Source organism: Lemur catta, chromosome 3 (genome assembly GCF_020740605.2).
Source record: "Lemur catta isolate mLemCat1 chromosome 3, mLemCat1.pri, whole genome shotgun sequence".
Taxonomy (NCBI): domain Eukaryota; kingdom Metazoa; phylum Chordata; class Mammalia; order Primates; family Lemuridae; genus Lemur; species Lemur catta.
In genome coordinates this window covers 67,743,815-67,765,798 of record NC_059130.1, presented here as the reverse complement: position 1 = coordinate 67,765,798, position 21,984 = coordinate 67,743,815, and the positions used below count along the sequence as shown (strand labels likewise).

The following is a 21,984-nucleotide window of genomic DNA, read 5'->3' as shown; positions in this document are numbered from 1 at the left end:
CTTTTCCCCAGTGTATATTTTTGTCTGCTTTGTCAAAGATTAGATGACAATATGCAGATGGTTTCATCTCCGGATTCTCAGTCCTGTTCCAAAGGTCTATGTCTTCTGCCTCACTCCTATTAAGAGCATTCTTAAGGCTGCCCAGCAGTCATTCTATATTTTCGTTGTATATTTGTTTATTTCATGAGCTCAGAAATTGTTTAAATCCATCTTCTCTCTCCTTTGACCTTCAGCACATTTTTGGCAGTAACTACCATATATTCAGCAAAACCTATTTCCTCTACTTTCTGGGTATACAGCTAGATTATGTTTCTCAGCCTCCCTTCTAGAGAGAGTGACTGTCTTTTGGCCAGGAGAATGTGAGTAAAAGTGATAAATGCCACATGAGCCCTTACCCATAAAGGATTTGCTCTTTCCTCCTCTTCTAATTGGATGCAGAGGATCCAGCAGAGGAATGGTGAAGCCACAAGATAGAAGGAACCTGAGTCCCTGTGGAAGGCTGCCCTTCCATCCACATCAGAACCACGTTGGACTGTGTGTGAACAAAAAATAAATTATTGTTGTATTAATATTAAGTCTCTGAGATTAGGGGGAGTGTGGTATGTTATAGGAGATGGTGTTATTTACTATTTTTATTTTTTTCTACCTCTCACCCTCTGTATGTTCTGTTATTTACTTTAATACCAATTCCTTCCTTTACCCCAGTGGTCCCCAACCTTTTTGACCAGGGACCAGTTTTGTGGAAGACAATTTTTCCACAGACCAGGGTGGAGGGGATGGTTTCGGGATGATTCAAGCGCATTACATTTATTGTGCAGCCAAACCTCTCTGCTAATGATAATCTGTATTTGCAGCTGCTCCCCAGCACTAGCATCATCACATCAGCTTCACCTCAGATCATCAGGCATTAGAGTCTCATAAGGAACGTGTATCCTAGATCCCACCTATACACAGTTTACAATAGGGCTTGCACTCCTGAGAATCTAATGCTGCCGCTGATTTTGTGCACTGGATTCCTTGTCTTCTTGCCTCTTAAGGGACAGCACTTCTGAATTTTCCTTGTCTTGTATCTGTCAATTTTCACCTTTGTACTTGTTTGTTTTTACTGGCATACAAACTTGGAGTTACCATTAAAACAAACAAACAAAAAAAACATATTTTTTTTTTGCTTGGTATTACTTCCCCTTCTACTTTTCTCCTATTTCTGTTTCTCTTTACAGCAAAATTTCTTCAAAGGACTATCTGTAATTGATGTCTCTAATTACTCTCCTTTTCTCTCCAAACCCATTTAAACCCATTTAAATCAATCTTCATCCACAACTGCACTAAAACTTTTCTTATCAGGGCCACCAATGATCTTCACATTGCTAAGTCCAGTGGTTAATGCAGTGCTCATTGTACCTGACCTAGCAGCAAAATTTGACACACTCTTTTCCTTGAATATTTTATCCCTTTGCCTTAGAGAGGAGTACCCTCTCCTTGTTTTCTTCCTGCCTTTCTGTTTATTATCATTTTTAGCCTTTTTTAAGGTAATGAGAAATAATAATGTACATATAGAAACTCGTAAAAAAAGTGGAATGCTCATTGATTTATCACAAAATAAACATCCATGTAATCGTCACTCAAGTAAAGAAATAGATATTGCCAGTACTTCAAGAAATCACCTTCTACTTCTTCCCATTCATTGTTTTCTACCTCCTTCCAAAGAGAAGCCACTTTTAGTAATCACTTTTTTGTTTTTCTTTGTAATTTCTTTGTTCTTTTAAAAACTTGACATATAAGGAATCATTCAGTGTATATTTTTTATGTCTGACTTCTTCTAGTCAACATTATGTTTGTGAGATTTAACTATGCTCTTGCATGTAGCTTTAGCTCATTTATTTCCATTGCTATATAATATTCCACTGTATGAATATGCCATTATTTGTCCATCTCATCACTGTTGTGCTATGGAATTGTGACAGTTTTTGGCAATTAGAAATAGTACAGCTAAACAATCTTGTATCTGTCTCTTAATATAATTGTGAACACATCTTTATTGGGTATATAGTTAGGAGAGGAATTTCTGGGTCAAGTGGTATGTATATCTTTAATTTTAGTAGATAATGCCAAAATGTTTTTAAAAATAATTGTATCAATTTACCTTCTCATCATCAGTGTATGAGAACTCCCATTGCTCTTCCCCAAAACCTGATATTTCCAGTTTTAAAATATTAGCCATAGTGGTTGGTAAATAGTGGTATTGCACTGTGGTTTTAATTTGCACTTTCCTGTTAAGGAGGTTGAACACCTTTTTATATGTATAATATATTGGCCATTTGAATATTTTATTTTGTGAAAGTTTTATTCAGGCTCTTGTTCACTTTTTTTAATTTCAGAATTTATGGGGGTACACACCCTTTGGTTACATATATTGACTTTGCACTGCCTAAGTCAGAGCTACAAGCATGCCTATCCCCCAGAAAGTGCACACTGCATCCATTAGGTGTGAATTTACCCATACCCCCTCCCCTTCCATCTTGTTCGTTTTTCTATATTGAGTTTATTTTATATTCTTTTGTGATTTGTAGAGCTACTTTTTATATATTAGATGTGAGCCCTTTGTTGGTTTTATGTGTTCCTTTGTTGGTTCTGTGTTCCATAGAACCAAAAAAAGGTCCCACTTTGTAGTTTGCTCTTGCCTTGAGTATTGTAGAGCTGATGCAACACAATGCTGTTGGTGTGCTACCCACATTGCCTTGGTATTCCCTTTTGTGCAAGGGAAACCTTCTCTGTCTGCAGGATGCCAGAGTATCAGGGAGTTGATGCCCTTGGCAACAGCTCTTAACCAATACTGAATAGGAGTTGGTGAATAAACACTTCATTTTCCTTACCTCTGCAGATAACTCCTGAAGCTTGCCCTACACCATCTCTCAGTGGTCTCTGACAAGATTAAGCCAAAAGTACCCTACATTGGTAACCTGATCATTATTAATGCATCCTGCATTAGTATCCTTTCCTTCCCTCTCTTCTCTGCTCCCTTGTCTATTCTTGGTGGAATTACTTTTAAAATAAATTATTTGCCCTCAAATTCCAGTTTCTCAAAGTTGTCTTTTGGAGAACCTATCCTAGATCAGTAGTATTTTTTGATGAATAGAAGTTCTTAATTAAAATGAATCTAGTTTCTCAGTTTTTTCCTTTATAGTTAGTGTTTGCTATGTCATACTTAAGAAGTCTTTTTCTACTCCAATGTCTTGATTGTATCTGTGGGATTTTGATTTATGGAAGTGATTAAATGACAACACAACACAGAGAAGCCAATGCCATTGAAAGAAGATTTTATTACTTATGGTTCCCAAAAGAAGAGGGCACACTAGAAAGTAACAGGGTCTGTCAGGAGACAGAAGGAGCAAGGGGGAAACCATGGGCAAAAGCCTTTATTTTATTACTACAGTGCCAAGATGTTGGTAGGGTGGGATGTCCTCCTATTGGGCAGGAAGTGAAACACAGATGTTGGGATTTGTGATTGGATATTTTGTAATATAAGGTTTACATGCCTGCAAAAGCTAGGCTGCAAGGGAGATATAAACAACTTTGCCTGTTAGTTTGTGTGATTAATAGATGCCAAATCATAAATTACAAGATCTCTAATAATTAATTAAAGCACCCAAGGCCGTGAAGATATTCTTCATTATATTCCAGATGTTTTATTGTTTTACCTTTTGTATTTACATCTACAATCCACCTGGAATTAGTTTTTGTTTGTGAGATGAGGAAAGGGCCATGTTTCTTTTTTTTAATTCATAATTGTATTCAATACTAGTACTAATTATGGAAAAGACCGTCCTTTCCCCACTGCTTTGCAGTCAACCTTTGACGAGTCTGTTTCTAGACTCTTTATTCTGTTCCATTCATCTCTCTGTCTTTCCTTGTGCCAATACCACAGTTTCTTAATTACTGTAATTTTATTGGAAGTTGATATATTCAGCACAGTTAGTCCTTCCACCTTTTTCTTTTTCAAGAGTGTGTTGGCTATTTTTGGAAGTATTGTTCATTGGTGACAGTGATGATAGTTGTCTTCTGTTTGGTAAATTTTATTTATTTTTAGTCTTCCAGCTAATTTCAAAAATCCACCTAAGAGAACAAGAAATAACCCTTTGGGGAGCTAACAACATTCATTACAACTTGTTACGACTGATCCATATGGTCCTAGAACAGTCCAGGTATTGTGCAGTGAGGATATAGATCAGGTCATCTCAAAAATAAATAGCCCCATATCAAGTACATTATGTCATAATTGTAATTTCCTAAAAACCCACTCCTTCTGTCCATTCATAAATTACTCCATGCACAAGAACAGTCCTCATTTCACCTGGTTCAGTACCATTGTGCAACTCTAGAGAGAGTGTTATTTATTTATATAAAGTTTATTTATAAGATTTAGAATGTTGATGTTGCTTTATTTTGAAAACTGTAATTAATTTGGACTACTGGAATTGTGAAAATTATTTTCCTTGCACAGACAGGAACCTATGAGAGAAATTGATGTTGCTCTCTAACTGTCCAGGAGATTTGGGTTCAGCCACAAAGATGTGGATATCATCTATCCACAAATATCTTTTGTGCCTTTTTCAGTTAGTTTTAGTCTCTTGATGCTGCTCAGGATTAAACTGTATCTCCTTTTGCTATTGCAGTTTAAATTGGACCCAAGGGACTGAAATAGAAATGACAGTTGAACACAATGAGGTGAACTCAACTCATTATCAGACTTTCAGGAGACTAGTCCACTAGGTGTATTATGGTGGGTCAGTAATTGCTAATCATTCTGTAGGCTGGCATGCTGGCTAGACTGATATATAAAAATATATGGAATATGATAAGAGTACAATGTTCAAGAGGAAAACTCATTCTTGTATTAATTATTTATAATGTCCACATTTGGATTTTTATCTTAACAGGTCAATGCAGCTGAATCAAAGATAACAAATTTAATATACCTAAAACATACCTTGGAACTTGTGGATTCTTTGAAGGTAATTTATATGTGTGGGTATCATACAAAACATGTCCAGCATCATTTTTTAAAGTTTTTGTTTAGAAATAATTTTGAACTTAGAGAAAGTTTCAAGAACATAATGAATTCCCTATATTTTTTCTCTTTATGTATACAGCACACACGTACAGATTATTATCCTTATTATTTTTTCTGAACCACTTGAGAATAAGTTGCAGTACCTACGTACTAAAGTGCATATTTCCTAAGAACAAGGATATTCTTTTATATATTAATAACCACAATATTATTATCAAATTCAAGATATTTAATGTTGATACAATTCTATTATATGGTATATATCCAATTTTCCTAATAATGTTCTTAGTAGCATTTTATTTTCTGATACAAGGTTCAATCCAGGACCATGTATTGTATTTAGTGTCATGTTTCTTTAAAGTCCTTAAGCTAGAAAAATTTCCAAGTCTTTTGATTTTGACATTTTGAAGTGTGAGGGTCAGTTGTCTTATAGGATGTTCCTCAGTTTGTGTGATTGTGTCCTCATGATTAAATTCATCTTATTAAAAAAATTCATCTTACACATATTTAGCAGTAATACTGTATGTGCAATGTTATAGCCTTCCTAGTACATCAGCTCAGGAGGCACATGATATCATTTCTCTATTCTTTTTTTTTTTTTTGAGACAGAATCTTGCTTTGTTGCCTGGGCTAGAGTGAGTGCCGTGGTGGCATCAGCCTAGCTTACAGCAACCTTAAACTCCTGGGCTTAAACGATCCTACTGCCTCAGCCTCCCGAGTAGCTGGGACTACAGGCATGTGTTACCATGCCCGGCAATTTTTTGTATATATATATTTTAGTTGGCCAGATAATTTCTTTCTATTTTTAGTAGAGATGGGGTCTCGCTCTTGCTCAGGCTGGTCTCGAACTCCTGAGCGCAAACAATCCACCCGCCTCGGCCTCCCAGAGTGCTAGGATTACAGGCGTGAGCCACCGCGCCCGGCCCCGTTTCCCTATTCTTGATGATCTTAACTTTGATCAGTTTCTTCACTACAAAGCTGTCATATTTTCTTTTGTAATTAATAAGTAAGTAATCTGTGGATACTTAGAGAATGTGTAAGCAACCTTGTTCCTTATCAAATTTTTACCCATTGATTTTAGAATTTATTGATGACTCTTCCCTGAAGTAATTTTTACTCTGATAGTTACAAAATGGTGATTTTCTCATCAATTTTTAAGTACTACACTGTGCAAAGCATTTTTTATTAAATTGATAAAAAGAAATAACTTTTTTGGCCGGGCGCGGTGGCTCACGCCTGTAATCCTAGCTCTGGGAAGCCGAGACGGGTGGATTGCTTGAGGTCAGGAGTTCGAGACCAGCCTGAGCAAGAGCGAGACCCCCGTCTCTACTAAAAATAGAAAGAAATTATCTGGCCAACTAAAAATATATATACAAAAAATTAGCCGGGCATGGTGGCTCATGCCTGTAGTCCCAGCTACTCGGGAGGCTGAGGCAGTAGGATCGCTTAAGCCCAGGAGTCTGAGGTTGCTGTGAGCCAGGCTGATGCCACGGCACTCACTCTAGCCCGGGCAACAGAGCGAGACTCTGTCTCAAAAAAAAAAAAAAAAAAAAAAAGAAATAACTTTTTCAAAAGAAAAAATAATGAAACATATGAAAGAATCTTGTTATAGTGATCATTCTAATAAATATAATGAGAATAATTTGAAAAAATATTTCAAAAATGTTATCACGTTTCTTATAATGAAAGAGGTGGAATAAATCAACCAGAAAAATATTGATAGATTTGATGAAACACAAATTTTAAACTTTGGTATGTCAAGAGCAAAGTAAAAGGCAAAGAAAGGAAAAATTTATAACAAATGACAGACAAAATTCTAATTTCTTTCATCATAAAACTCATACAGTTTCATGAGAAAATACAAGAATGTCAATGGAAATATGGAAAATGACTCAAAAATGGAAATCAAAGTGACTAATAAATTGTACCAAAAATGTTAACCTCATTATTAATCAAAGAAATGCAAATTAAAACCATATTTTTTATCTATCAAAAGCAGAGATTTTTATTTTTCTTAATAGATGTAACTCTCTGCTAATTAGAAATCAGTGCAACAAGCAACTTCTTAAACAGGTTGTAGGGATATGAATTGTACACACTTTACAGGAAATATTCACAAAATATATCTTTCGATCCTATAGTACTATTTCTAGATATTTGTCTGAAAAAGCTTTCCAGAAATGTTGACCAAGATTTATGTCCAATGATGGTCATTGCAGCATTATTCATATCAATGAGAAATTATAAGTAGTACAGAACTCCAATAATTAGGGGAAGAGAGTATTTGCTTTCCACAGGGTGAAATATTATGAATTATTAAAAATTTTTGGAACGAAAAGATTCCCACACTTATGATGTAGTACAGGTTGAGCATCCCTAATCTGAAAATCCAAAATACTCCCAAATCTGAAACTTTTTGAGTGCCAGAATGACATCAGGACACCACAAGTGGAAAATTCTGCACCTGACCTCATGTGATGGTTTGCAGTCAAACTGCAGGCACCTCCACAACACAGTTTATTCAGAAAAAAAGGTCCTCCCAGCCGCCTTCATCTGTGATGTATCTTTTCTGCACACACCCAGCTTCTTTAATGCAAACACATCCACAAAAGGTAATAAAATGGCATTTGTGCTGGCCAGACGCACCAAGGGCAGGTTTTCCACAGTGCCCCCAAATGGAGCCAAGACCTACATGCATTATTCACTGTGTTTTTTGCTTAGTCTTTGCTGTGTGGTGTAAAGACATTCTTGAAAATGTCAAAAATGCCTGCAAGATACCCCTATAGGTAACAGTGATAACAGAAGAAGGAAGCATTTATGTTTATCTATAACACAGGAAGTCAAGCTATTAGAGAAACTGGACAGTGGTGTAAGAGTGAAACGTTTTACAGAATAGTATGGTGTTGGAATGACCAATATACAAGACCTGAAGAAACAGAAGGATAAACTATTGGAGTTCTATCCTGAAAGTGATAAAAAGAAGTTAATGAAAAACAACAAAACACTGGATAAAGCTAAAAATGAAGATCTTGATTGTCTTGAAAGAATGGATCTGTCAGCATCACAATGAACACATGCCACTTAATGGTATGCTACTCATGAAACAAGCAAAGATCTACTGCAGTGAACTGAAAATTGAAGGGAACTGTTACTATTCAACATGCTGGTTGCAGAAAATTAAGAAAAGACACAGAATTAAATTTTTAAAGATCTGTGGTGATAATGCAGCTGCTGATCTGCGTTATCTGCATTGGAGATATTCATTGACGAGTTTGCCAGGATCATCACTGATGAAAATCTGATGCCAGAATTAAGTCTGTAATGCTGATGAAACATCACTATTTTGGCATTATTGCCCAAGAAAGACACTGACTACAGCTGATGAGACAGCCCCTACAGGAATTAAGGATGCCAAAGACAAAGTAACTAGGCTGGGATATGCCAATGTAGCAGGCATGAGTAAGTATAAACTTGTTACAGGCAGAAGTTGTGTCCTCACTGTTTCTGAGGAGTGAATTTCTTACCTGTCCATTATTATGCTAACAAAAAGGCTTGAATCACCAAGAACTTCTTTTCTGATTGGTTTCACATACATTTTGTACCAGTAGCTTATGCTTACTGTATGGAAGCTGGACTGGATGATGACTGCAAGACTTTGTTATTCCTTGACAACTGTCTTGCTCATCTTTCAGCTGAAATTCTCATCAAAAATATGTTTATGTCATGTATTTTCCCCTAAACATGAATTCATTAATTTAGCCTTGCGACCAGGGTATCAGATCAATGAAGAGTAAATATAAAAACACTTTCTTGACTACCATGCTAACAACAGAGGACAGAGGCATGGGTGTGGAGGGTTTTCAAAAGGAGTTTGGTGTGAAGGATGTCATACATGCTGTTGCCAATGCTTGGACACAGTGACTTAAGAGACCAAAAGTGTGTCATTGTTTGTTGCTGTTATTTAATCGCTAAAACAAGTATTCTGGTGACACTACTGTGCTGATTATACTCGTTATTTCTTCACTGTATTAATGGTATGCCATTTTTTTACTGTTAAGTACTTATGTGTGAATAAGAGTAAGAAAATTATTATTTATTGGTAGCTTGTAAAATTCAGGGTCAGGAATGATGATGATGCCAAACAACCAGAGATTGTCCACATGGGTGGCTGAGATAGTGACATCTTTGCTTTCTGATGGTTCAATATATACAAACTTTTGTTTCGTGTGCAAAAATATTAAAAATATTGTATAAAATTAATTCAGGCTATGTGTATAAGGTATATTTGAAACATAAATGAGTTTCATGTTTAGACTTGGGTTCTATCCCCAAGATATCTCATTATGTATATGCAGATATTCCAAAATCTTAAAAAATCCAGAATCTGAAACACTTCTGATCTCTAGAATTTTGGATAAGGGCTACTCACCTGTATTAAATGGGGAGTGGGAATGGGTAAGAAACATACAGTGATATAAATTTTTTAACTTCAGATAGTGACAGGAAATATAACATGACATTTATTCACCTTTGGAAGGGTAGTAGAATTATGAGTGACTTATTTTTTTTCTTTATGCTTCTATTAATTTTCTAGTTTTTATCAGTATGTGCATATTATTTTCTATTCAAAAGCAAAAAAATTCATGCCATTGCCTCATATCATTTTAAAATACACGGTAAAGATCAGGTTAACTATGTTTTCTCTTTTCTGTTTATTCAGTTGGTGACCACTCACAGTTTTCATTAAGCAAAATAAAATTCCTACTTTTGCCATATAAGAATGGCGAAATTGCTCTATTTATGAATATACAAAGCACTTTTTTGGGTTTAATGTATATCTAACTCAAATTTTGGAATTATATGTAGAATACTCTAAATGTACAACAGTAGTTGTTTAATACCTACCTCTATAAGTAGTTGGATATTAACAATTAGCTGAAAGACAAGAAAAATAAAGGTCACAATGATGAAACAGTGGATGGCACTTACTAGTCATTTGCTTTTTATCTGAAAAATGGAACAGATACCATCTGTCCTCATTTAATATACCTAAAATATTTTTTATGAGTATATGAATGAGAAAATGACGCAAGAAAGCACTTGGTAAAATATTAAACATATATAAAGTGCTATGTTTGAATGATGTCATAATTTATTAACCTTAACTCTTTTTTGTTTTATTCTTTCATAGATTGCTCTGAAGAACTGTAACACACCTCTATTAAGAGCTTACTATGGTTCCTTGGAAGACAAGAGGTCTTTGTTGCACAACTTAATAAAATATCAGATTATTCTTTTCTTCCTGATTATAACTGATTTTAAAGACTCTAATGGTATTCTGTAGAACAATTACCTGAGTTTTGATTGATAGACTCTTTAAACTATTCATCAAAATTCTAATTATACATTATATCTTACAAGTACAAAAAATAGAGTAACAACACATTGATTATCTGTGTTAATGGGCAATTAGAATAACATGAAAAATTGAAATACATGCACAATTTTAATATTTCTCCTTTTAACCATTCTCCATGGAAAGACTTACAAAAAATAAAAATATATTTTTTCATTTGTTCAATCATGAAGTGTCTAATGTAACCAAAAATAGTAGATATGAATATTGAATAAGATCTAAATACAGTTCAATTTTAATATTGTTAAATTATTAGCAGTGGCACCTTGGTTCTGAACTGAAAAGATTTGTGATATTTAAGAACTGTTATTTTATTGATTCAAGATTCATACCCCGTGTGAGGCCACAAATTGAAGTTAATAATAAAGCCAGCTTAACTATAAATAAAATACAGAACAGAATAAAGGAAAGGTTAGGAAAATAGGTGTTACCAGATTTCTGGTTTGCATAATCACTGCACTTGATCACTGATAATTGTGAGGTTCCTATTATACCGTCTCACAGTATGTGTTTAGTCTCCCTCGCCTCTACTGAGGGCAGGGACCGTATGTAATCCTTCTTTGAATCCCTGTACCTAAAACAGTGCTTGATACATGGTGTAAGTAAATATTTACTGAGTAAATAAGAATGAAGCCAGAAGTTTTATAACAGTTCTTTAGAGATATACTTTGTACTCACAGGCACAGTCAGTATGTATAATTTGGAAGATCTATATTTATTAGCAGATACAGAATTCTTTTTGGTGGCCTCATGCTGTTTTAGACTAGTCCTAACTAATGAAATAGTCTAAAATTGACATAGTCATACCCCTAACTTATGTAAATTTAAGTATTTATTGCTTAATTATTTATTTCAACATAACTTTCAACAAAAATTTGCTCTCATTAACTGTGATTCAAATTATAAATTAAAATAACTGACTTAATGCCTATAATGTTCTTTTTCTGCCTTAATGTTAGGTTTGGAATCATACTTGAAAAGATTAAAACAGTAATTAATGATGATGCAAGATACATGAAAGGTTGCCTAAATATGAGGACTCAGAAGTGCTATGCAGTGAGGTCTAACATAAATGAATTTCTTGACATAGCTAGAAGAACATATACAGAGATTGTAGATGACATAGCAGGTAATTTATTTATTTTATCACACTTTTCTGTTTTTTAGGAATAAAACAAATGTTTTAGGACATGCTATGTTTTTTTTGCTGCTGAAGACTAGCCATGCATATTTTTAATTTAATTTTTGTTACCAAAACATAAGGGTAACATATATTGCCATTTAAGGAAATTTTTTTTTATTTAAAAAAAAATAAAGATGTTGGCCGGGCGTGGTGGCTCACGCCTGTAATCCTAGTACTCTGGGAGGCTGAGGCAGGAGGATTGCTCGAGGTCAGGAGTTCAAGACCAGCCTGAGCAAGAGTGAGACCCCATCTCTACTAAAAAATGGAAAGAAATTAACCGGACAACTAAAAATATATAGAAAAAATTAGCCAGGTGTGATGGTGCATGCCTGTAGTCCCAGTTACTCGGGAGGCTGAGGCAGGAGGATTGCTTGAGCCCAGGAGTTTGAGGTTGCTGTGAGGTAGGCTGATGCCACGGCACTCTAGCCCAGACAATAGAGTGAGACTCTGTCTCAAAAAATAAAAATAAAAATAAAAAATAAAGATGTCAAAGTGTTGCAATGTGTCTCTTCTGTCCTGGAAACTTAAATATAGACTTACCTTTATAAAACATTGTGTATAACTCTATGAAAAAATGTAGGCTGTCAATACTAGAAGGTTCCAGTAGCAGGAGAGATATCATTTTTATCTAAAAGAGGTGGCATTTGAGCCAGTCCAGTAATTCTTTTAACAAATATTTATTGAGCTCCTACTACATGTTGACACTGTTCTATATACTGGGAACGCATAATGAGCAAGACAAAATCTCGGTCCTCATGGAGCTTATATATGGTAAGGGAGGCAGACAATAAAGCAACAAACATATGCATACATATATATGTGTGTATGTATGTGTATATCAATATTGATTATATCGATCATATATTCATATAATTTCACATGGATATAAAATATATGAAGAAAAACCGAGTAGGTTAGAGGGCACAGAGAGTGACTGGGTGTGGAGGGACAGAGGGTGAGAAGGTTTTTAGTAGATGGATTAGCCTAGAGAGGAATTCTACCTGCTGGCAGTGGTACAAGCAGAAGCAGAGGGGCACAGGGAAACCTTGAGGAATGAGTGAACAAATCTGTTAGCATGGAATAGGACATTCTCTCTTACAGAACTAATAAGAGATAAGATCAGAAATGTAGACTGGGGACCAGAATTTAGTATCTGAAGGCCAAGAGTTTGGATTTTTTTTCCCAAGGAGAATGAAGAGACACTGAGATGTTTTTGTTCTGTGGGTTGAAATGGATCAAGAAAATATACTGAATGAATTTGAGTGGAGAAATGGAGACAGGGAGACCAGCTTAAATTATTTCAAGTTAATAAAGCATTATTTAGGGTGATAGCAATATATATGAGAGGAGAAGAATGCAAGAGTTGAAGGAAAAATTGATAGGAGTTACTAGTTAAGTAGATATGGCCACAGTAAACAGAAATGTAGCCATTAGTGCTAATTGAGATTTCTAGCCTAAGAATGGTGGTACCATTGAGAAAAGCAGGAAAATCAGGAGGAACTGCTTTGAATAATAAATATGTTAGTTTTTTTAAAGTAGTGTTCAAAGTATTAATGATTATCAAGTTAGAAATATAAATTTAGAATTCTGAAGTGAGCATGAAATTGATAAGGGAGATTTGGAATTTTTCAGGAATTATATTTGATGAATCATCTATTTACTTTTTGGAATATTTTATATTGTAAAATGTTTTATAGATGAAATTTCTAATTGGGAATTAATGATTACTGTAATTCATATGATTATTATCTTCTTTTTTTTTAAAAAAAAGGTGGAATAAATGATATGAAGTGGAATGAATAATGTGTTAAAAACCCTAGTATTCCTAACACATATATTACAGAATAGTCTTTGTTCTATCTTTTTAATTTAAATTTTTTGCCATTTATTATCCTTTAAAAAATACTTATCATAATGAGTACTTTTGTATTGTTTTTGGTTTTTATTTTTTTAAAAATAATACTTAACCACATCTTTTGGACATTAAAAGTCATTAGCATTTGAAATAGTAGCAAGACATTCCTACTTATGTATAAAATAACAAAAAATTATATGATTCCCTAAACAGAAAAAGTAATTTTCTCATTAAAATTCCTTCATTTTGTTTTCTGTTTTTCTGATCACTAGGAATGATATCACAGCTTGGAGAAAAATATAATCTTCCTTTAAGAACAAGTTTTAGTTCTGCGCGAGGATTTTTCATCCAGATGACTACAGATTGTATAGCTCTACCCAGTGATCAACTTCCTTCAGAATTTATTAAGGTTTATTCTAGAGTGGTTAGGAAATTATTGTTCCTGATTTTACAGAACTACATTTACATATTTTCAGGCACTCCTTGAGTTTTACATGCCAAATTGTTGAATGTTCTATATATTGCAGCTTCTCCTACTCTTACCCACCCACCTAAGTAATCTAATACTAAACTGAGAGTGATTTAGAATCTCATACTAATCTAAGAGTGATTTAGAAACTTTTTTGGAGGAATACAAAACTCAGTGTTTCCCACAGTTCTGGGAGCTTGGTGTGAGAATCAAAGGAAAATGAAGAAAATGCAAAAGGTGTTTTTGATAAAAAGGAATTAGGAAAATAGTGCACCACCTCCTATTTTAGGTAGTTCTTAAGGCACATCTACCTATTAAAGGTTTAAAAAGTCCTGATGTAAAATATAGTTAACTTTTTAAAATTGAATATTTCCAAAACTTTGGACCATGGAAATACTTTTTCCTACACACATACTATCTCCTCCACAATATACTCATTTGGGAAAATCTAACCCACTCTAATCTTTGTTGTCTCTGCTTCCAGGGAGGACTTTTTGATAAAAACAAACCATTTAGCTTTCAGGCATATGTGTGTGTATATGTATACACATACACACGTAGTGTTACCAAGTAATGACAGATGGATGTAGTAAAGAATGGGTTGAAACTCCAACTCAATAATGGGGTTAGAGATTGATTGAGGTTCAGATATGGGACAAATACTGAGGTAGGGGTCAGAGATGGAGTGAGGATCACTACTGTCAATCATGCATGTCACTTGGTAGTAAGATGCAGTGTTCTAACATTTCTACAAAGCCATTTTAAGACTTATCAAAATACTCATGTCAGCTGGACTAGGCAAAAATACCCTGCTTTATTCTTTGAAGCAATCTTCCTTTTATCTTTCACAAACATTACTTAATACTTTCTTTATGATATTGTATCTCAAAATTAAAGTGATTGAGCTAATTACGTATATTTCTCTTATTTAAAATCTGTATGTTTTATTTCATAGGAATGTGTGTGTATCTTGACATTTGTTTTTTAATTTCCTGGCAGATTTCTAAAGTGAAAAATTCTTATAGCTTTACATCAACAGATTTAATTAAAATGAATGAAAGATGCCAAGAGTCTTTGCGAGAAATCTATCACATGACTTATATGTAAGAGCATTTGAAGTATTTGAATATTAAATTAAACTGGTTTAATTTGAGAAACTATGATAAATTTTATCAATTGGCTTTCTGTCTGATTACAGACCATTGTAGAATTATGAATGTTAGCATAACATTCTGATTACAGACCATTGTAGAATTATGAATGTTAGGATCACTGAGCCTCACAGATGCTTCAGGGCAAATCTAGTTGCAAAGGAATACCATTATAACGAATATTTGTGTAACACACCTTCCTCCATGATGTAGAATTTGAATTTGGCACATCATGTGCCCATCTTGGGCTTCAGTTTATGCTTTTCCTGTGGTCCTCAGCTTCTCACACCTTGATATTTCCATGGCAATATCACAATAGTGTCAGTTGTTTTGCTGTTCATGCAACAGTAGCAATACAGCTAGAAAGAAGAAATAGAACGTTTAGAACATTTATTAGGCTAAAATAATAGAAGAGAAAAGTACTTTCAAAACAGTTTTAAGGCATGGACCACGGACATTATGATATATAGTAAGTCTTGGGTATATATTTATCTTTGTAAAGGAAAAACTTTTGCACTATATCACAGTATAACTCTGCTACATAAAAACTGTATTATTCAGATACTGTGTTTGTGTGTGTGTGTGCATGTGGGTGTGTGAGAGAGAGAGAAACAGAGACAGAGAAAATGGATGAGAGAGAAAATACATAATAGCTTTTGTGTTGAATTTAACATTTGCAAAAATGCAAAATTACTAGCAGATGGGATCTGTCCAAGTATAGTGAGGGCTTTATTTGACCTATATAAAATATTTCTACTAATAAAAAAGTATTTTATTAATATTTAATACAAGCATTTGTTTCAAAAACATGGTGTTAATACATCAGAAGATGTATTCTTTGCCACTAAGTAGCTGTGACCTTGAGCAGAAACTTCAATTTCCTCATCTCCAGAATGAGAAAACTGAACAATAGACTTTATCTGTAGTGTACAACTCAACTGCGAATATTACCTCAGGCAATGACTTTAATATTATTTTAGTATTACACTGTATGTCCTTTTTAAAAAGGCATTATTACATATCTTACCAAACATGTACTTTCAGGATAGTGTGCAAACTGCTTAGTGAGATTTATGAACATATTCATTGCCTACATAAACTGTCTGACACCGTGTCAATGTTGGATATGCTACTGTCATTTGCTCATGCCTGCACTCTTTCTGACTATGGTAAGTTACTTTCTTTGGAATAAACATGTTGCAGACTAAAATTTGTATTCCATTTAAACAATTTTATATAAAAATCATGAATGCTTTAAATTTTTTACTTGAAGTATATTAATAGTCTCTTGCCTATGGTCCTAAACTAAAAGACTAAGACACAAAATCAAAACAGTGAAATTACCTTTAAAATTTCTTAAAAGTCAAAAAATTATTCACTCACAAATTAGCAAATCAAAAAGAAAAATTGCAGGAAACTTTAAAGGTTTTCCAAACAAAGACTGTATAGCTGTATCTTTGGTGAAAATGACAATGATCTAAATTTATAAAGTTCAAGTCTGCATATTCATTAGAAGTGGTGTGATGAATACTAATAGAAAAAAATGAATCTCCAAATTGAGCACTTTCATCCACTAGCTCCTTAGATGTGAGCATACCAAGATCAGGAATTATGTCATTCGTTTTTGTATTCCAAGTCTATACACAGGCCTTGAATATAAATGTTAAGTAATTTTCTCATGTTGAATGAAAACTTCAAGTTAGCCCCTTGAGATTTCTTCTCCAACTTATCAGTAATAACTATTCTCCAGTATGCAAATTTACAGGACTAGTATATGATTATTATGTTTGCAAAATTATAGACTTAATAACATTAAAAATATTTCTAGTTAAAATCAGCAGTAACATTTCCAAAATATTATGTTAATTCATTTTTATTGGGAGTACCTTACAAAGATTTTTTCATATTTTCACATTTCTTATGGAAATATTAATTTTTTCCATTGGTATTTTATAGGCCAAAACTTTTCAATCTTTTATATCTCCTTGGTAATCAAAACCTTACCTTTTGAGGTCAGCTATTCCAATAGTAGTTTTCTTAACTATTAAAAGATTTAATTTTGTTCCATTTTAGTTTGAGAGGGACAGTTCTAAAACTCCAAACCTATAAATAATGAATTTTTGAAAGTACTTAAAAATTTTTCCTCTCACCAACATCACTTTTATAATTAATGTTTTCAAGTTTATCTATGCATTTTATTTAGAGATATGTAGCATGTTAACTTTCACTTGTCCTTCCACCTTCCTTCTTCTCCCTCCATTTTGGATGGTATCCATAGAGACCTGATCATTATTTGTTTCTGTAAATCAACAAATCTTTTGTGTCTGATTTGCTCTATCCCCTGAACTTTATTTTTAGACAAAATTTCTCCAAGGGCTTAGACAGAAAATTACTTTTGTATTTGATTTTGCTCTATATTTTATACCTCATTTTGAAAGCTAAGTATGCCAAATTTGGCATGATATTTAAAGTAAGGAAATAATGTTTAAGGTAGGGTAATGTTTGAAAGAATATTTAAGGTAGAGTAAGTAAATGTGCAATTCTGTAGTACTGGTAATCAATTGTTATTTTAAAAGTATCGTCAGTGGCTACTTAGTTCTTTTTTTTTTTTTTTTTTTGAGACAGTCTCCCTCTGTTGCCTGGGCTAGAGTGCGTGGCATCAGCCTAGCCTAGCTCACAACAACCTCAAACTCCTGGGCTCAAGCAATCCTCCTGCCTCAGCCTCTTGAGTAGTGGGACTACAGGCATGCACCACCATGCCCAGCTAATTTTTTCTATTTTTAGTTGTTTGGCTAATTTCTTTCTATTTTTAGTAGAGACGGGGTCTCGCTCTTGCTCAGGCTGCTCTCGAACTCCTGACTTCGAGCGATCCTCCCACCTCAGTCTCCCAGAGTTCTAGGATTACAGGCATGAGCCACTGCACCCGGCCTACTTAGTTCTTTTTAATCTATGCAAATCTAAAAATTTTATAAACTGTTTTGGAGCAGTGACAGGGAACTAAATTCTAGAATTCTCTGGAAGTGAATAAAAGTTATGATTGTGATTAGAGTGTGTCCCTTATATTAATACTTTAGAGGGATTTGGGTAGGGATGTGGGATAAAATAATACTTTAGTGTTATTGTCCCAAATTGACCCTAGTGAAACCACCAAGGTACACTACATCCCACTACAAAATCTTTAGATATAAATAAAATATATTAATCTTTTAAAACAATTTTATTTTTTTTCCTTCAGTTCGGCCAGAGTTTACTGATACTTTAGCAATCAAACAGGGATGGCATCCCATTCTTGAAAAAATATCTGTGGAAAAACCTGTTGCCAATAATACCTATATTACAGAAGGGAGTAATTTTTTGATCATAACTGGACCAAATATGAGTGGGAAATCCACATATTTAAAACAGATTGCTCTTTGTCAGATTATGGCCCAGATTGGTAAGTTATGGCTTTATATTAATAGTTACCAATTCAGCTTTCTTTTCAAAGTGGTTTGTGCCTGGTACCTAATTAACCCAAGAATAATTGGAAATCGATTCTCTTACCTAAAAGTATAATAGTGTGTCTAGTATGTAGATCATAAATTTTACTATTGAGTATTTATTAAACTCCACCAATTTGGATTGCGTTGTACTAAAAATTTCGTGGCATATTACAGGAGTAATGTCTTTACTATATTAATGTTGTATCAGTTATTACTAAATTGAGTCATGTAATTATTTCAGGTTCAGAAACAAACTTGGTTGTAAGAAAAAATAAAATGATTGGATACCAGCTAGCTGCCTTCAATAACCCTTGTGAGATTTTTCCAAAATTATAATATTGGGCAGAAAAACATATCCCTTAATTTGAGGGGTACCAATAACGTGGCTACAGCAATTGATGTATTATATGTATACATGTGCAGACATGCATGTAAATAGATGTGACTGACCCAACATTGTCGTGTATTTCTTGATGTAGAGGCACAACTTAACTCTTATCTCTGAAAACTGGGTTTCCTTGAGGACTATATAAATCAGAGATGAAATGTTTGGCCCTAATGCAGTGGTTCTCAGCCAGGAGTGGTTTTGGTCCTCCAACCCCCAGAATTTGTTTGTCACAACTGTGAGGAACGTGGAGTCCGGGGATGCTGCTAAACATCCTACAGTGCACAGGACAGTTTCTCTTCCCCTCTCTCATCAACACAAAAGAAAGATTTATTGAGTCTAAGATATTAATAGTGTCATGGGTAAGAAACCCTGATCTAATGTACTGGATTCTAAGGGGAACACAGCAATAATAATATTGGTGATACAGTAAAAATTCACCCTTGGTATTGGAAAGGGAAATCAGAGATGAATGAATTAATGAAGGGTAAATATTTTATTGAAGTTTGATTTTTACTGGAATTAAAAGGACATCTTAGCTGATTTCCCTCCCCTTATAAGAATACTGTCTGATTCATATGTGAAATAATACTTTTATTTGAATAAACATGAGGATCTCTGTACTTTAAAAAACAGACTGTCCAGTTGTTGGACTGCTCTACTTGTTAGAGCATTCATTATACTTAACTGAAATCTGACTTTCTATAATTTTTGCTTATTAGTCCTAATTCTTATCTTCTATGTATCACAGAATAGTCTTTCGCCTGTTATTAACTTTTCAAATATGTGAAGATAATTATTCTCTTTCTCTTGTCATTGACCATCTTAAACCTCTAAAACACCTAAAAGTGCATATAATATATCATATGGCCTGAGCAAAAAGGCAACAGTGGACTTGAAAGGCATGAAAGTTAAGAACATAGACTCTGGAGGTAGATCTAGCTTGCCAGCTTGCCCAGTTACTATCTGTGTAGTCTTAGGTAAATTATGTAATCTCTTAAACCTTTGTTTTCCTATTTGCAAATGAAGATTATAATAGTACCTACTTCTAAGAATTGTTACAAGGACTAAGTGTGATAATATAAATAAAATACGGTGTATTTAAGGGGAAGGTATGAGAAAGAAAGAGACTTTCCAGGCAGTGATAAGAGCATGTTCTAAAGCACAGAAACAAAAAACAGTGTGATGTGCCCAAGGAACTACAAATGCTCCCAAGGCTTTGTAATTTCTTGGCTTTGTAGAGCAAAGAGTGACTGTGAGAAGTGGTGGGAGATAAAGCTGGAGAGATGGGTAGGAGTTAGATGATGAAGGGCCTTAGGTACTTACCTGAGGAGATTGAACTTTATCCAGCAATTTGTAGGGATGTACTGAAGAAATTTACCAAGAGAATAGCATGATAGGATTTGACTTTTAGATAGATCACTCTGGCTGGTGCATAGAGTCCATTTAGAAGCAAAATACTAGCCGGCGGGCTTCTGTGATAATCTAGATAAGAAATGTTGGCAAAGGGTAAGAGAGCAGAGAAGATACAAATATATACAATTAATATTAATATATGCTGTATTCTCTACTTGGCATTTTCACATTTATTTTCCCATTTAATCCCTCTGAAAAAATTTGTAAGAACATTGTATATAAGAAATCAGTAAGTTTTGCTCTCTAAGAACAAAGCCCATGTCTATTTCACTCACCCCAACACATAATGGGCCTTCAATAAAGATTTGTTGAATGTCTATAATATGAGGAAAGTCAAGCTCAAAGAATTGCCCGAGACCACCCAGGATCAGTCCTTTGCCTTTTTCTACTCAACTTGTCCTAGTAGCTAATACTGAGTGTTCACTATGCCAAGCACTGTTCTGTGTACCTTGCATGTATCATCATAATACATATATTAATTACCTAATTAATCATCATAAAAATCTAATAAGATAAATATTATTGTTAACTCTACATTATGGATGAGTAATTCAAAGCATTGAGAAGTAATTTGTGCACGATTATGTAGCTTGTAAGAAGCAACACCAGGATTCAAACCCGGGCAGCCTGACTCTAGAATCTTTGCTCTAAATTAACGAAATGACCCACCTTCTCCAGAATCTTAAGCAGGTAGTAGGTCATTCCTGATATCTTGGAGAAATGGAAAGTTTGTTTTTGTTTTTGTTTTGAGCCAAATAGTTCTTACTCAAATTCTGGCTCCATCACCTTATTATTTATTTTCAGCAAATGTTACCATGAGATTATTATGTGTTAGAAACTGCTCTAGGTTTATAATCCATGCTTTTAAGAAAATAAAAAAGTAGGGTAGCATGGAAGAGCTACATCTTATTAGTTTTGTGATCTTTGGCTCCCTCTATTCCATTGGTAAAATGAGAAAAATAATAGCTAATTCAATGGATTATTTTGAGAATTAAGACAATGAATTTAAAATGCCTAGTATGTGAAATGGTAGGTGCAGTCATTATAATTACTATTGTTATTAATATTGCTTTTATTTTTATTAGTATTAGCCTGACTTTTGCATTCTTTTTCTGCTAGCCTTTATTCCTCAGAACTAGGCTTTATCCTTCATCCTTTGTTTTAAATTCTGGAATAATCTGACTCTGTTTCTTCACTTCCATTATTTCACCATTTTATCTATCCAGAGTTCTGTATATATGATGCTTTTCCAGTTCAACTACTTGTATATTTTATATTCTTATGATGTTAGAATGCCTTTTACATCTCATTATGTATGGAGATGGGTGCATTAATCAGATCAACTTGTTTTCACAAGATGAGTATTTTAGATTAGTTAGCACAATAACTTCTCAGGCTGAAACAGTCTTATGGATAAAAACTCACCTCTTTTTCGTTTCATTAAATGTTTTGCTTTCATCCTGCTTCTTAATATTTCTGCATACTTGTAATAACATAGATATTTCCTAATATCTTTCTATAATTATTTTATCAACTTGAGTTTTATAAGCATTTCC

At 34.0% G+C, this 21,984-nt stretch overlaps 1 protein-coding gene across 1 annotated transcript in view; it reads left to right on the top strand.

Annotated features, from left to right (window-relative positions):
* Window positions 1-21,984, top strand: part of MSH4 (mutS homolog 4) — an 88,787-nt gene that overhangs the window by 41,905 nt on the left and 24,898 nt on the right. Inside the window, exons 9-15 of the mRNA XM_045547724.1 lie at window positions 4,938-5,012; window positions 10,263-10,327; window positions 11,447-11,616; window positions 13,798-13,934; window positions 14,994-15,097; window positions 16,190-16,314; window positions 18,381-18,581. Coding sequence (XP_045403680.1) covers window positions 4,938-5,012; window positions 10,263-10,327; window positions 11,447-11,616; window positions 13,798-13,934; window positions 14,994-15,097; window positions 16,190-16,314; window positions 18,381-18,581 — 877 coding nt within the window. The remainder of the gene's footprint in view (window positions 1-4,937; window positions 5,013-10,262; window positions 10,328-11,446; window positions 11,617-13,797; window positions 13,935-14,993; window positions 15,098-16,189; window positions 16,315-18,380; window positions 18,582-21,984) is intronic.